Genomic DNA, 14,960 nt, shown 5'->3' on the forward strand with positions numbered 1-14,960 from the left:
TTTGTTGCTAAGCCACCCAATCCTGTTCACCTCAGTTTTGAAACAAAGACAAACTGATGCAGTTCCTCTGCATTGCTCTTTTCAGAAAAAGCAAAGCAGATTACAATGCAGACGATGGAAGCCAGCCAAAAGGGGAAAGACTTTCTCACTAAATTCTCACTGAAAACAGGAGTGGAGAATTGGAGATGCTAGACTGTTGAAATGCTTGTGCAAAGACACTTTATTCCTCTGTAAAGTTTCAAGATCTGGAAAAATTATGTTCTGGAGCATTAGCTGGGAACAGCATTTTATTTAAAGAAATAATACAACAGAAATTTCTCCTGCCTTGTGCACAATCTATGCAAACCTCAGTTTCCATCTCCCCATACCTGGCAAATCCAACAGTTCACTCTCAGACTATGAAGCTCTTCACAGATATAAGATCTGTGTATACTACAGGCTGGGAACAATGCTATCTTAACTCATTTTTGCATCCTCTAAGACAAACCCAGCATATAACTTTATCATAATGCTCAAAGGGTATATTTGTGTGTGTGTGTGTGTGTGTGTGTGTGTGTGTGTGTGTATATACATATACATATACACACACACACACACACACACACATAATTGTAACATTTCACATAAAAGCCGGTGAAGTACAGTGATTTTAGTTTTGGATTCTTGGGCACTTAGGTTCAAATCTCCACTCAGCCATGGAAACCTATAGGGTGATACTGGACAAATCACACTCTCTCATTTTAAGGAGAAGGCAATGGCAAACTTCCTCTGAGCAAATCCTGCCATGAAAGCTCTAGGCCACCATCAGTTGCAGGCACATAACAACAATGGTTTCACATGCATAGGGTTAATATGTGCACACAAAAAATTAACACGAGGAGACCTTTAATAATAATAATAATAATGATAATAATAATAATAAATTTTATTTGTATACCGCTTTTCCACAGATCAAAGCGGTTTACAGCCATAGAAAACCATTACAACCATAAAAAACTGTTACAAAACGTCTCTAGATAAAAACCAATTATACAAAATTTAAAACACAGTCATACAGCAAGGTAAGGCAAGGAATCAATGGCATCAACATACACAACTTCATTTATCAGGGGGGAAGGCTTGAGAAAAAAAGGAAGGTTTTAAGTCTTTTAAAAAATGTTTCTAGGGGGGGTCGTCAAACGGAGCTCCTCGGGAAGGCTATTCCAGATTGGAATACTTGGATATTGCTTTTAACATTCCATTTCCTTGTATCCTATTTTAGGGGAAAAATGTAGGCCGGCCCAGGGGTCAGAGCCATCTCATTAAATGCAAAACCTGCTCCATTCCAAGGTAATTCTTTTGACAAGACGGCTCCTTAAGTTTATAGTGCATTATTATATAACGGGTGCTTATCACAATGTCAGGATGGCTTTGCAAAAACTATTAATCTTCCTTGCACAATATCCTGGAAAGGCCTTATCAAGCACCTTGGAGATATTAGTTCCTCCTCAATTTATTGAAGTTATTTCACTGCCACAGAAGAGCAGAGATTGGCAGACAAGGATAGCAGGGATTGGCATAAAGCCCTATTGTCAATGCTGAAAGAGAGGAAGAGCAAGGAGAGTGTAGGGAGCACTCAGCACCATCTATTTTCTTGAATGGAGGACCTGAACTGGCAAACATAAACCCATGGAGGCCTAAAATGTCATGTATTGACTAGACAAAATTCAGGGGAAACAGGAAGTCTCATGGCTTAGTTTCAACATGTACAGATATTGCTGCCAACAAATTTGTCATCACTAGCAAGGAATGAAGTAAACAGTTCATATCCTCTAAAAAGTTCCACAAAGGATTTGGATTCAATCCCCACCAGACAAAATACTGAACTGAGTAGGTCATTTGCATTGACTCATGGTACACTTTTTTCATACTCATTGAACATCATATATTTTGCTTTGGGTGGGAAAATGATTTGGTAAAGGGCAGGAAGAGAACAAGGAAAAAGGGATGCACTGTATAGCTTCTATTAGGTTGATATAACATTCTTCGGACTTCCATGTCCTGGCTTGCCTCCAAAAATAGATTAAGCTATCAGGCCAACCTGAGTTCTTTTTCCTTGTGGAAGTGTGCACATTTCATACATGCTGCATCTGTTTCAAGACTGGATTTTGCACATACTGCATCTGCCAAAGTGCTGGGCATACCACCCGGAAATCTATAAAAGTGGTTGAGGAAGATGGAAAATCTCAATGAAATAAGACCCAAGTTCTGATACTTTGATTCAGCTGGAAACTATGTTACTATCAAACATACATAACTGTGCCTTCATGTTCACCCCTTCCTGGGGCTTCACGTGTCTCTTGCATGCACCAGTCAGAACCAGTGGAAAGCCACTGTGGGAAGGACAAACTGAGAAATGGTAGAGGGAGGCACAGAATCATACAATAATAGAGTCATAGGCCTGTTACAGACAGGCCAAAATAAAGCTGCTTCGGGTCTCTTTGGAGGTATGCTGTTTAAATGATGCATGCATCCTAAGAATCCGGAAGCTGCACCAAAGCTGCACTCCAGTGCTTAGGAATGGAGTGTGGCTTTGGCACGACCTCCAGACTCTTAGGACCCATGCATCATTTAAATAGCATACCTCCAAAGAGACCTGAAGACGCTTTATTTTGGCAGTCTGTAACAGGCCATAGAGTTGGACGAAACCTTAAGGGCCATCCAGTCCAACCCTCTGCCATGCAGGAACATAGTATCAAAGCACCCCAACAGATGGTCATCCCACCTCTGTTTAAAAACCTCCAAAGAAGAAACTCCACCAAACACTGAGGGACTGTGTTCCACTGTCAAACAGCTTTGTCAGGAAGTTTTTCCTAATGTTGAAGTGGAATCTCTTTTCCTGTAGCTTGAATCTATTGCTCCAGGTGCTATTCTCTGGAGCTGTAGCAAACAAATTTGCTTCATCTTCAGCATGGCATCATTTCAAATATTGAAACAGGGCTAACACATCACCCCTTAATTTTCTCTTCTCCAGGTTAAACATTGGCTGGATACACACCGCCATTTAGTACGTATAGAATACGTACTAGGGTTAGGAAGGGGCGGTGCTTCCGCACCCCCCTAACCCTAGTACGTATTCTATACGTACAAGATGGCGGCGCCCCTTTCACATGGGCGCCGCCATCTTTGCATATCGGACGCTGAGCGTCCGTACGCGTCGCGCCGCTTGTGACGTAGCGAGCGCGCCCCTGGCGCCTCGCTACGTCGCAAACGTGACGGTAAAAGAAGCTCCATTTTGGAGCTTCTTTTTCGGTCCGCGCGGGAGTCGGGCCGTCTGAAGGCTCCGGCTCCCCCGCGGACCTACTGGCGGCGGCGGCAGACCGCCGCAAAGCGGCGGTATGTACCCCGCCATAGTCTCCCTAAGTCTCTCCTCAGAGGGCATAGTTCCCATGCCTTTCCCCATCCTGGTCATTCTCCTCTGGACACACTCCAGCTTGTCAATATCCCTCTTGAATTATGGTGCCCAGAACTGGACACAGTATTCTAGGGGAGGCCTGACCAAAGCAGAATAGAATGGTATTATTGCTTCCCTCTTCCACACTGATGACATATTCTCTTCCACACCTCTAGAGCTCTTTAAGCAGCTTTACTCCTGCATGTGGGAGTGGGATGAGTCTCATGAATGGAATGTAGTAATAGAGGGGTATAACCTTTTTAAGAAAAAATAGGCCAAACAGGAATATTAGAATCATAGAATCATAGAGTTGGAAGAGACCGCTAGGGCCATCCAGTCCAACCCCCTGCCATGCAGGAAATCCAAATCAAAGCATCCCCAACAGATGGCCATCCAGCCTCTGTTTAAAGACCTCCAAGGAAGGAGACTCCACTACACTCTGAGGGAGTCTGTTCCACTGTCGAACAGCCCTTACTGTCAGGAAGTTCTTCATAATGTTGAGGTGGAATCTCTTTTCCTGCAGCTTGCATCCATTGTTCCAGGTCCTGTTCTCTGGAGCAGCAGAAAACAAGCTTGCTCCCTCCTCAATATGACATCCTTTCACATATTTAAACAGGGCTATCATATCACCTCTTAACCTTCTCTTCTCCAGGCTAAACATCCCCAGCTCCCTGACCTTGCTCATAGGGCAAGGTTTCCAGACCTTTCACCATTTTAGTTGCCCTCCTTTGGACACGCTCCAGTTTCTCAATGTCCTTTTTGAATTGTGGTGCCCAGAACTGGACACAATATTCCAGGAAAGGAAGAGGAATAGCATTAACTGTCAAGGATGTTTACACCTGTGAAGAGATCCAGGGCTTAAATCCTGGAAGCCAGGTGGAGAACATCTGGATAAAAATTAAAGGGGAGGGAAACAACAGGGATGTCGTTGTGTGAGTCTACTACAGACCCCCAATTCAGACTGAGGGACTGGATGATGCCTTTCTAGAACAGATAACCACACACTCAGAAAGGAGAAATGTTGCAGTGATGGGTGACTTCAACTATCCTGATATTTGCTGGAAGTCAAACTCAGCCAAAACTATAAGGTTTGGCAAATTCCTCACTTGCCGCGAAGACAATTTCATTGGGAGTCTAAGGACCTTATCAGACGTGGGCGAAACGTCATCCAAACATGGCAGAAATGTTGCAGAAGCGCCAGGGATGTGATAATCTGTGATGCTTCTAAAGTGTAATTGAGGCTTCCCGATATGTTCCCGTCATGGAATCATTCACAGGGAAGTAATTTTCTGAATAATTAAAAAATGGCTTCTCCTGGCTTCCCTGCAAACGATTCCATGACAGGAACATAGCGGGAAGCCTCAATTACACTTTAGAAGCACCACGGATGATCACATCCCTGGTGTTTCTGCAATATTTCTGCCATGTTTGGGTGATGTTTGGGTGATGTTTCGCCGTGTGCCTGATAAGGCCCTAAGAGTCTTAGTAGACTACAAAGTGAACATGAATTAACAGTGTGATGTGGAAGCTAAAAAGGCCAAGGCAATTTTAAGCTGCATCAATAGAAGTATAGTGTCTAGATCAAGAGAAGTAATAGTGCCACTTTATTCTTTGGCCAGGCCTCACCTGGAATATTGTGTCCAGTTCTGGGCACCACAATTCAAAAAGCATGTTGATAAGCTGGAGTGTGTTCAAAGGAGGGTGGCTAAATGGTCAAGACTCTGGAAACCATGCCCTATGAGGAACGCCTTAGGGAGCTGGGTATGTTTAGCCTGGAGAACAGAAGGTTAAGAGGTGATATGATAGTCCTGTATAAATATTTTAAGGGATGTCATACTGAGGATGGAGCAAGCTTGTTTTCTGCTGCTCCAGAGAATAGGAGCCAGAACAATGGATGTAAACTACAGGAAAAAAAGATTCCACCTACAAGTTAGGAAGAACTTCCTGACAGTAAGAACTGTTTGACAGTGGAACACACTCCCTCAGAATGTGATGGAGTCTCCTTCTTTGGAGGTTTTTAAACGGAGGCTGGATGGCCATCTGTCGGGGGGTACTTTGAGTGAGAGTTCCTGCATGGCAGGAGGTTGAACTGGATGGCCCTTGTGATCTCTTCCAACTCTATAATTCTGTTTTCAGTTTTCTAACTTCATGGTAGACAGAAAGAAACCACTGGAAAGGGGTTTGGAGCAGACAATGAACATCCCACTTCTCCATTCTGCCTCCTTCTAAAGCTTTTGACAATCCAAAGGCCCATCAAGCTATGCTTGCATGGCTATACACATAATTATCTACTTTAGTACTTAATTACCATGGCCTTTTTATTTCCTTGCCATTGTGGAGTAGTAGCAGCAGCATACCATAGATAAAGCACCAACTGATATCAAGTACCTACCGACAACTGAGGCACTTACTTGGTTCTTAGGTGTTCCATGTGGCCTGACAGGAGAGCTTATTCATGGTGCTTGAGCTAAAGTAAGACTTGCCTACAGCAGTTCTTTACTACCTACTACAACAACTACTAGCTGAGAATATGATAGTTGTGTGTGTGAACATGAACAAATTTGAACAGTATACCCTGATCAGAAAAGGTGAGAAACTATCTTTATTAATTTCAGTGAATGCCTCTTCAAAAAGTAATGAAAAATGTTGCTTTAAACCCAGAGGTGGAAAACCTGCAGCCCTCAAGACACAGATGAACGACTCAGTGTCCTGCTTACTGGGGGGGAAACTAAGAAATTATTATAATAATAATAATAAATAATAAATTTTATTTCTACCCCGCCCTTCCAAGAAAATGATCAGGGCGGCTTACAAAGTTATAAAAAACATTACAATATAGATAAAATTCAGTCAACAGTTAAAACCATTATTACAAAAACAGGAACAAGAACAATAAAATAAAAAATACATATACCAGGGGCAGTAGAAAAATGCAAAGACAATCATCAATCCAGGGTCAAAGAGGGAAAAAAGGGGCAGGAGAAACAGACAAACAAATTAAGGTGGGAAGGCCAGCCGGAATAGATATGTTTTCAGTTGTTTTTTAAAAACATCTAATGAGGCGGCGGAGCGGAGCTCTGCAGGGAGCTTATTCCAAAGTACAGGGGCAGCAGTGGTAAAAGCCCTCTGTGAGGTCCGAGTCAAATTAGACCTAGGGACCTCCAGTAATTTGGTCCCAGATGTTCTGAGTGTGCGGGGTGGATTATGTGGGGAGAGGCGGTCCTCCAAGTACCCTGGGCCCAAGCCATTTAGGGCTTTATAGGTCAAAACCAACACCTTGTATTGAGCCCGGAAGCGAATAGGCAGCCAGTGAAGATCTTTTAAAATAGGTGTTATATGGTCCGACCTGGAGCTACCAGCGACCAATCTGGCTGCCATATTCTGCACTAATTGCAGCTTCCGAGTTTGGTACAAGGGTTGCCCCATGTAGAGCGCATTGCAGAAATCCAGTCGAGAGGTTACCAAAGCATGTACAACAGATTCTAGGTCCTTTCGGTCCAGGTAGGGACGCAGCTGGCGTATCAGCCGAAGCTGATAACAGGCACTCCTGACCGTCGCGTCCACCTGAGAAGTCAGCTGGAGCGACGAATCAAGGAGTACTCCCAAGCTGCGCACCGAGTCCTTCAGGGGGAGCGTGACCCCGTTCAGGGCCGGGTGACAGATCTCACCACCAGGAACCGGGGAGCCTATCACCAGTACTTCCGTTTTCCCTGGATTCACACTGAGTTTGTTCTCCCTCATCCAGCCCATTACTGATGCCAAGCAGGCATCTAGAGGAGAGATGCCATCCTTAGTTACTGCATCAGTCGGAGACATAGAGAAAATTATCTGGGTGTCATCAGCGTACTGATAACACCGCGCCCCATGTCTCCGGATGATCTCTCCCAGCGGCTTCATGTAAATGTTGAATAGCATAGGGGACAAAATCGCTCCCTGAGGGACACCAGATGTCAGGGCCCTCCTGTCGGAGCGACAGTCCCCCAGCTCCACCATCTGGGATCTGCCCGAGAGGTAGGAACGGAACCACTGCAAAGCAGTGCCCCCAATTCCCAACTCCCTCAGGCGTCCCAGAAGGATACCATGGTCAATGGTATCGAAGGCCGCTGAGATGTCCAAGAGCACTAACAGGGACACGCTCCCCCTGTCCATGCCCAGACGGAGATCATCAACTAAGGCGACCATGGCAGTCTCAACTCCATAGCCCGCCCGGAAGCCAGTTTGAAATGGGTCTAGAAAATCGGTGTCATCCAAGATCGACTGAAGCTGGAGGGCGACTGCTCTCTCGATCACCTTCCCTAAGAAAGGTAGCAGCGAGATTGGTCTATAATTATTATGAAGCAGGGGGTCTAAGGAGGGCTTCTTTAGCAGGGGTTTAACCACTGCTGATTTTAATTTAGATGGAAACTGGCCCTCACTTAGAGATGTATTAATTATGTGATGCAACATTAGTCGCACCACATCTCCCCCCTGAGCTGCCAACCATGAGGGACAGGGATCAAGAGAGCAAGTCGTCCTCCTAACACTTCGGAGGATCTTGTCCACTTCATCGGTACTAACAAACTCAAAGTGATCCAGTATAACAGGGATCACGGACGCTTCGGACACCTCTCCTATAGGATCTGCACAAAAACTGGCGTCGAGATCAGCCCTTACCCGAGAGATTTTATCCGCAAAGAAGTTGTTAAAATCGTCACAGCAGGCTTTAGATGGCTCCAAAATAGGGCTCAGGGTGGGAGGGAGTCGAATTAGCTCCCTCACAACCCTGAACAGCTCTGCCGGACGCGACTCTGCGGACGCAATACGTGCAGCATAGAAGGAGTTCTTTGCTGCACGTATTGCCACTCCATAAGCTCTTAAATGAGAGCGAAGGAGTGTCCTGTCAGACAAGCGCTGATGTCTTCGCCATTTGTGCTCTAGTCGTTGCGCGACCCGCTTCCTTACCCTGAGGTCTTCCGTGTACCAGGGTTGTTTATTGGAAGCAGGCCGGAAAGGACGCTTGGGAGCGATGCTGTGTATAGCCCTAGAGAGATTAGTATCCCAGATGTCGACTAGGGCATCAACAGAATCGCCGTCAGAACCAGTCGTGTATCCCTCTAGGGCTTCTTGGAACCTTATGGGTTCCATCAGCCTTCGAGGGTGGACCATCCTAATGGGTCCGCCACCCCCGGGAGGGTTGATGGTAGAAGCCTTGATTCTAGCCTCAACCAGGAAATGATCCGTCCATGGCAAGGGAGAGACATTAGAGATCTCTACCCACGGAGCCTCCATGTCCGTACTAAAGATCACATCAAGAGTATTACCGGCACAATGAGTTGGCCCTGAGACTAATTGAGACAGGCCCATGGCTGCCATGGTAGTCATGAACTCCCGAGCTGCACCTGTTGGAATATCACTGGCCTCGAAAGGGATGTTGAGGTCCCCCAGGACAAGAAGTCTAGGGGACTCCAACACCAGTTCCGAGACCAGCTGTGTCAGCTCGGCCAGGGAATCTGTTAGCGCACGGGGTGGCCGGTAGACCAACAGAATCCCCAGACTGTCTCTGGCCTTCAGGGACAGGTAAATACATTCGATGTGATCTGTTTTCCGGACTGGGATCCTGGTTAAGGAGAGAGTGTTTTTATGGACCAAGGCAACACCGCCCCCCCGCCCACCTAACCTGATCTGGTCCTTAACTGAGTACCCGGCTGGAAGGGCCTGGGCCCACACTGCCTCACTCTCAGGCCCCAGCCAGGTCTCAGTAATGCACGCCAGGTCGCAGTTTTTATCTTGCAAAAGATCGTAAACGATGTGGGTCTTATTTTTTATAGACCTGGCATTGCATAGGAGCAGAAACAGGGTTTGTGGTACGACTGGGCTGACCCTCAGGCCTCTTTGGTTAGGAAAGTGGAAGGAAGGAGAGATAGGTATCACACATCGATCTCCCCTTCCGTCTAAACACCTATCCACAGTCCTACCGCCATACCTCCCCTTACCCCGCACAACCTCAATTGGGGCTCCCATTACATATGCATCCGCCACCACAGTTGGCCTCCCATATCCCATTCCCACCCCACAGCCGACAAAATCTAATAATAACAATAAAACCCCGCAGCAACAAAGGAAGACAGCAGAAGTTGTCATTCCTAATAACACTAACTAATCCAAAAATTACCCCAGATTATAAAAAAAACCCAGCTCAAACCATAACAAACTGGCGAGCAAAAAGATTCCTGTCCCTTCTAAGGAAGGAACGCCAGCCCTTCGCCAAAAAAAAAAAAAAAAAAAAAAAAAAAAAATGGCTCCAAAAGTCATGGCGCAGCTGCTACGATGTAATTTTAGGACAACCAAATGAACGCACAGGGTTGCATGGACTTGAGGCACATTTCCTGATGATGCCTGCCTCCACCACTACTCCACCATTGCTGGGATGCAATTTAAAAAAAAACACAACACACACACAACTGCACTGATATATACAGATCTAAACATGATGTGCATACACATACAGAGTGGGCCCTTGGTATCCGCTGTGGTTTGGTTCCAAGACCCCACCCCCATGGATAGCAAAAATTCATGGATGCTCAAGTCTCATCCTATACAGTATAAGATGGTGTTCCTTATATAAAATGGGAACATCCAAGATTTGCTTTTAGGACTTTTTGTTTTTCTTGAATATTTTCAATCTCTGGATGGTTGAATCTGTGGATACAGAACCTGTGAATGCAGAGGACCAACTGTATAGATAGATAGGTAGGAAGACAGGCAGGCAGGCAGATCAAAAGAAAACTTCTGCCTACCATTTGTACCTGGCACAGGAGCAGCAGGACAAGGAGATGAATAATGAGGAAGACAGCAAGTTTGGTTTCTCTCTGTATGCAAAGATCTTTGGCTTTCATTTAGTAACACCAACTGCATGATAGGATTATTGTGCAGATGGAAAACTCTGCAGTACTGTGCACAGATACTGTGCACTACTAGGACCCAAATTAAAAAGGCAACAACAGAAAACCCAAAGGGAAAAAAAGGCCCTTGTATGAATCTCCTGCGAAGTAGTCAATCCCTTCTCTTTATTGAAAACTGTGTGGGAAAAATAACATGTCTTGCTAAATCACTGACATTTCCAGGCATGTTCAGACACATGATTTAGTGAGATATGGATAAAATATCCGCATCTTTCATTTTACTGTCATGGTATCTACACTATCTCTTCTGCCCACTTTGTACAGATGTATGCTTAAAATGCTTTTAATAGTGCTACTGTTTTAAATTGCTTCTGATGATGTCTGTCTAGAGCGCTATACATTTGGAGTGGCAAGATGGAAAATCAATCATAACTAAGGTCCAAAACACACTGCAGAAATAATCCAGTTTGGGTCCGCTTTAGCTGCCTTGGCTCAATGCTAGGGAATTCTGGTAACTGTAGTTTTGTGAGACAAGTAGTTTTCTCTCAGAGAGCTGTGGTGCCACAATAAGCTACAACTCCCAGGAGTCGCTACCATTGAGCCAGAGGAGTTAAAGTGGTCTCAGGCGTGTTACAGACCGCCCTTTTGGGGCGGCCTGTAGGCGCTGCTTTCCCCGCCGGATCGGGGCCTCAGCTGCCACAACGGCAGCCTCCGAGGTCCCGATCCACCACTTTCCAGGCTGCGAGGAAGCTGCAAAAGGCCACTTCCCCGCGGCCTGGAAAGGGGTGTCCTTGGGGTTTCAAGCCCCAAGGACACCCGATGGCGGCAGGGAGGAGGAGAAAGGGGCTGCTTGGTCCCTTTCTCCTCTGCGTCGCTGGACGCAGCCATGTAAAGGCTGCGCCCGGCGACGCAAACCTGGAAGGAGCTCTGAAACGGAGCTCCTTTTGGGGCCGCAGAAAGGGCGCTCTATGCGCCCTCGCACGGCCCCACTACATCACAACCGCGCCGCCCTGTTTAGAGGCGGCGCGGTCGTGACGTAGTCATGGTGGAGGCCGTGTGGAATGGCCGCTGCCATTGTGTGCGCGCTCTGCGCGTGCTAGGGTTGGGGGTGTGCGGAAGCGCTGCCGCTTCCTAACCGTAGCACGCGCAGAGCGTGCACTTTTAGGCCCGTCTTTAACGGGCCTCAGATTGGATTATTCCTGCACTGTGTTTTGGACCTCAGTCTACAATTTAAGCCATGCCCCATGATGTCATCTGCCCCTGCTGGGTGGGGGTGGAATCCCATCCCCAAATAAAGTTCCCTACCACTCCCACATCTGTTACGGAGTTAAGGAATGACAAGCCAATGTAAAAGAGTTAGCATAACAGAAACAATCCTGATACTACTACTACTTAGGTGACATGAATGATCATCTGAGTTGGGACTGCTTGATGGGACACCAATTTATGTCTAGTCTTGTTCAAGTCCAGCCTGCAGTTTAGACTAATCTATTGCTCCATAGCTAAAGCAAGGAAACTGCCAGGGGTTGGGAAGCTGAATTAGTCCCTTGCAGGACTTTGGTTGCCCCTCACCACTCTACTTTCTGAAATTTTATTTTTTTAAAAAATAAGAGCAGCATTGCAATGTCATCACGTTTTGCCTCCCTCTTGGTGGAAAGATCTTTATTAAAACAGGAGGTAAAATTTGACTTAAAATAGGCACACGTGTTTGGTCCTGGTTGGCTCAGAAACATGTGAAGGAGTCACAAAGGGTGCATGGAAGCCTCTTTGCCTGCTCTTGTTTCAAAAGGTCTGGGAGTGGGTGAACCTCTTACTTCCTGCTTGGAAACTTACCTTTCTGCAGACTGAATTGAATCTTTATGCTTCCTTTCAAATCCTAAAATTCTATTAGAGAGGGGGGAGCTAATTCTACCTCATTTTATACACCTTCCTATAGATGTTGCCTTGAGTGGGTATGAAGAGATAGGAGGATATCCTAAAATGGACATAAGGGTTTAAATCCTATTGTTAGTCCTAACTAAATCATTTGGATTTACATACATGTTAAGGGGCTGTGCACACCAGAGGAAAAGGCTGGGTTGCAGGTGGAGTCGGGGAGTAGCATCCATATGATGCACAACCTGGCTCTGCCCCAGGCTGGTATGATGCGTGCCACACCTTGCAGCACATGGCACTCCTCTGGCGCTGTGATCGCACGATGCAGCACCAAAGGAGCACTGTAAAGCTGCACTGCTGCAGCTATCATGCCTTGTGCAAGGTGCAACAAGGAGCGGCTTTTTGCAGCTCCTTCTTGCACCCTGCAAAGGCTTGATCAGCGCTGCGGCATGCGATTGCTGCAGCCCCGATCTGGCTGTAAAAGAGGCGGTCTGCACAGCCCCTAACTCACAATTTAAGGACTGATTTAGCAGTTTATTTTAATTGGGACTAACCAACAGGATTCCAGCCAAGGCTTTTTAGTTATACAGAGTGAATCTTGCGCAAATGGTAAAATTACATCCCCAAACAGAATTCTAGCTCACAATCTCAGTTCACATAGAGTGCTCCATTGCACCAGAAACAGTGTGAGGCCTGGGTTCCGTGTGCTGCTTATCGCAGGGCTGGGTGCCCTCTGATTGAGGTCACCCTCAAATGTCTGTTCTAGCTGCATTGTTCATCTGATTATGGTGAGGTGTGAGGAGGCAAGAGAAGAATAGGAGAAAGCATGTTTAAATGTTATTGGGCTTCATGCAGTTTTCATGTAAGAACCCGATGACCAAGAATGCAAAACAAATGTGAACTATTGAAGCTGTCTAAACTATTTAAGCCATTTTTGTGGTGAAATCTTTGTAAAGAACACTCACAACAACCTGTGACAAATGCTGAACATGAAAATATTAGCTGGTGCTTTGAAATGAAGAGGCATTCTGATCCATTGACAATGTTTATTTAATTCCATGAAAATCAAAACAAAACAAAACAAATTCCTTTCATTGTTCACAAAGATCTTATTTTAAACACTTTGTTTAAAAATGGCTGTTGACAGTCATGGGAAATGGCTCCCAACTAATGCTTTGCCCATCTCCTGACAGCTAATGCCAGTGGTTCCCTACACAACACACAGATGCCTTGACCCAAGGACCTACTTCAAATTTATTTGGCTCATATTAGATTGAGAGGTTATCCAAATATTTCCAGTTTAAATTCAAACTACTCCTACACTGAAGGTTGCAAAGCTCTTGTTTACCCACTGCGAAGAGCTCTGGCAGCATGCATGTTTATTAAGATATTACAGACCTGTACCAGTATGTGTGCCTGTCAGAAAGATCTAAATAGGAAAGCGAGCAAATCCATTTTGCTGAAGACCTGGTGGAATTAAGATAAAGAAAAAAGAGCTCTCCCAACTTGTGCATATTAAGAAGCAGAGCTATCAGACATCAGGCTTAGGCAGCCTGGAGGACATGAAAAGGTAAAACTAGGCAGAACCAATTGCTACTAAGCTCAAGGCAAGAAACACCCCCAGGCTGAAAGGGAGCACAGTGCACTGCCATCTAGAGATACACAGCCCTTGCGTGCACAGTGCCGAAGGCAACAGGGCCAGCACGCAGCAAGAGACAAGCAACAGCTCGGCAACAAGGACACACCTAAGCAGTGAGTCTAAGTGGCAAGTCTTCTGAAGGAAGCCCTGCGGCCTGGACAACCGTTATTTCTCTGCCAGTGCAGTGTGCAAGAAATTCAAGTGTAAATACCACAATGTCAAGCAGTTAAGAAAAGCAAGTGTTTACTAAGATTAGGTGGCAGAACAGTGGGCTAGGCTGCTCTAACCCACATAGCAAGTGCCGAGTTAGAAAGGACTGAAAAGGCTTGCTGGGCACATGATTAAGAGTGGCAAGAAGCTCCCAGATTGCTAGGCTCTTAAGAATTTTTGTACTAGATGCAGCACACAAGAAGTTACAGCACCTTGCTCCAAACACTGGCCTACTCCACTTGGTAGCGGCAGGACAAGAAATGTATGTGGAAATGGTTATTTATGGCAATGACCTCTTGCTTTGGGATCCTAAGTAAAGACAATTAGATCACCTATCTGCCTCATTTTAGTTCAAAAGTATCCAAGGAGGCAATAAATATTCTCCTCCTCATGTCAAAGCATGCCATCTGTGCATGAGTGCTAATCCACTCTTTTGTCTGTTAACAGTTCTCTCCTGACCCAGAAAGAGACACACAGAGGCTGACTTTAACACTCGTTTCACTAGTTTGTGAACTGCTGAAGCTTCCTCCACAAGGCCTTAGAGCACTCCACTTAAGCCTTAGCGCTCACCTGAAAGGATAACATGGTATGAGCAATATTAGAAGGGGATGGGAAGGACACATCCACAAGAAGCATTTGGATTCCCAATTGTTTTCTGCCTGGACCAGTTAACTGGCTCCAGGGGATATCTCTGGGAACTCTTTATAGATCTCTTGGATTATCATTTTGTCCATCTGGCACTGTTGATTTTCTTCCTCTTCTACCATAATGCGTTGCAAGATCCCTTGCAAGTCGGTGAAACGGTGCTTGTGCTGCAGGTATGGTGTAGATCGGATGATGGCATGCATCAGAGACAAGTACTCCATTCGTAGCTGTAGAAGCAAAACACATTGGAAGGGTTGTTAGAAAGGAGATAAACAAA

General features: G+C 45.7%; 1 protein-coding gene across 4 annotated transcripts in view; it reads right to left on the reverse strand.

The window, feature by feature from the left end:
- Positions 1–13,229: 13,229 nt before the first annotated feature.
- LOC149321440 (NCK-interacting protein with SH3 domain-like) overlaps positions 13,230–14,960 on the reverse strand; it is a 139,079-nt gene continuing 137,348 nt past the window's right edge. For 3 of the 4 annotated variants that reach the window (XM_089521674.1, XM_089521662.1, XM_089521684.1), the window contains one exon: positions 13,230–14,910. In XM_089521674.1, coding sequence (XP_089377800.1) covers positions 14,741–14,910 — 170 coding nt within the window. In that variant the 3' untranslated portion in view covers positions 13,230–14,740. The remainder of the gene's footprint in view (positions 14,911–14,960) is intronic. The other variant, XR_016280948.1, reaches the window with a different exon arrangement.

This window comes from Sceloporus occidentalis, unplaced genomic scaffold (assembly GCF_023333645.1).
Source record: "Sceloporus occidentalis isolate IW3139 unplaced genomic scaffold, rSceOcc1.0.p SCAF_1, whole genome shotgun sequence".
NCBI classification, from domain to species: domain Eukaryota; kingdom Metazoa; phylum Chordata; class Lepidosauria; order Squamata; family Phrynosomatidae; genus Sceloporus; species Sceloporus occidentalis.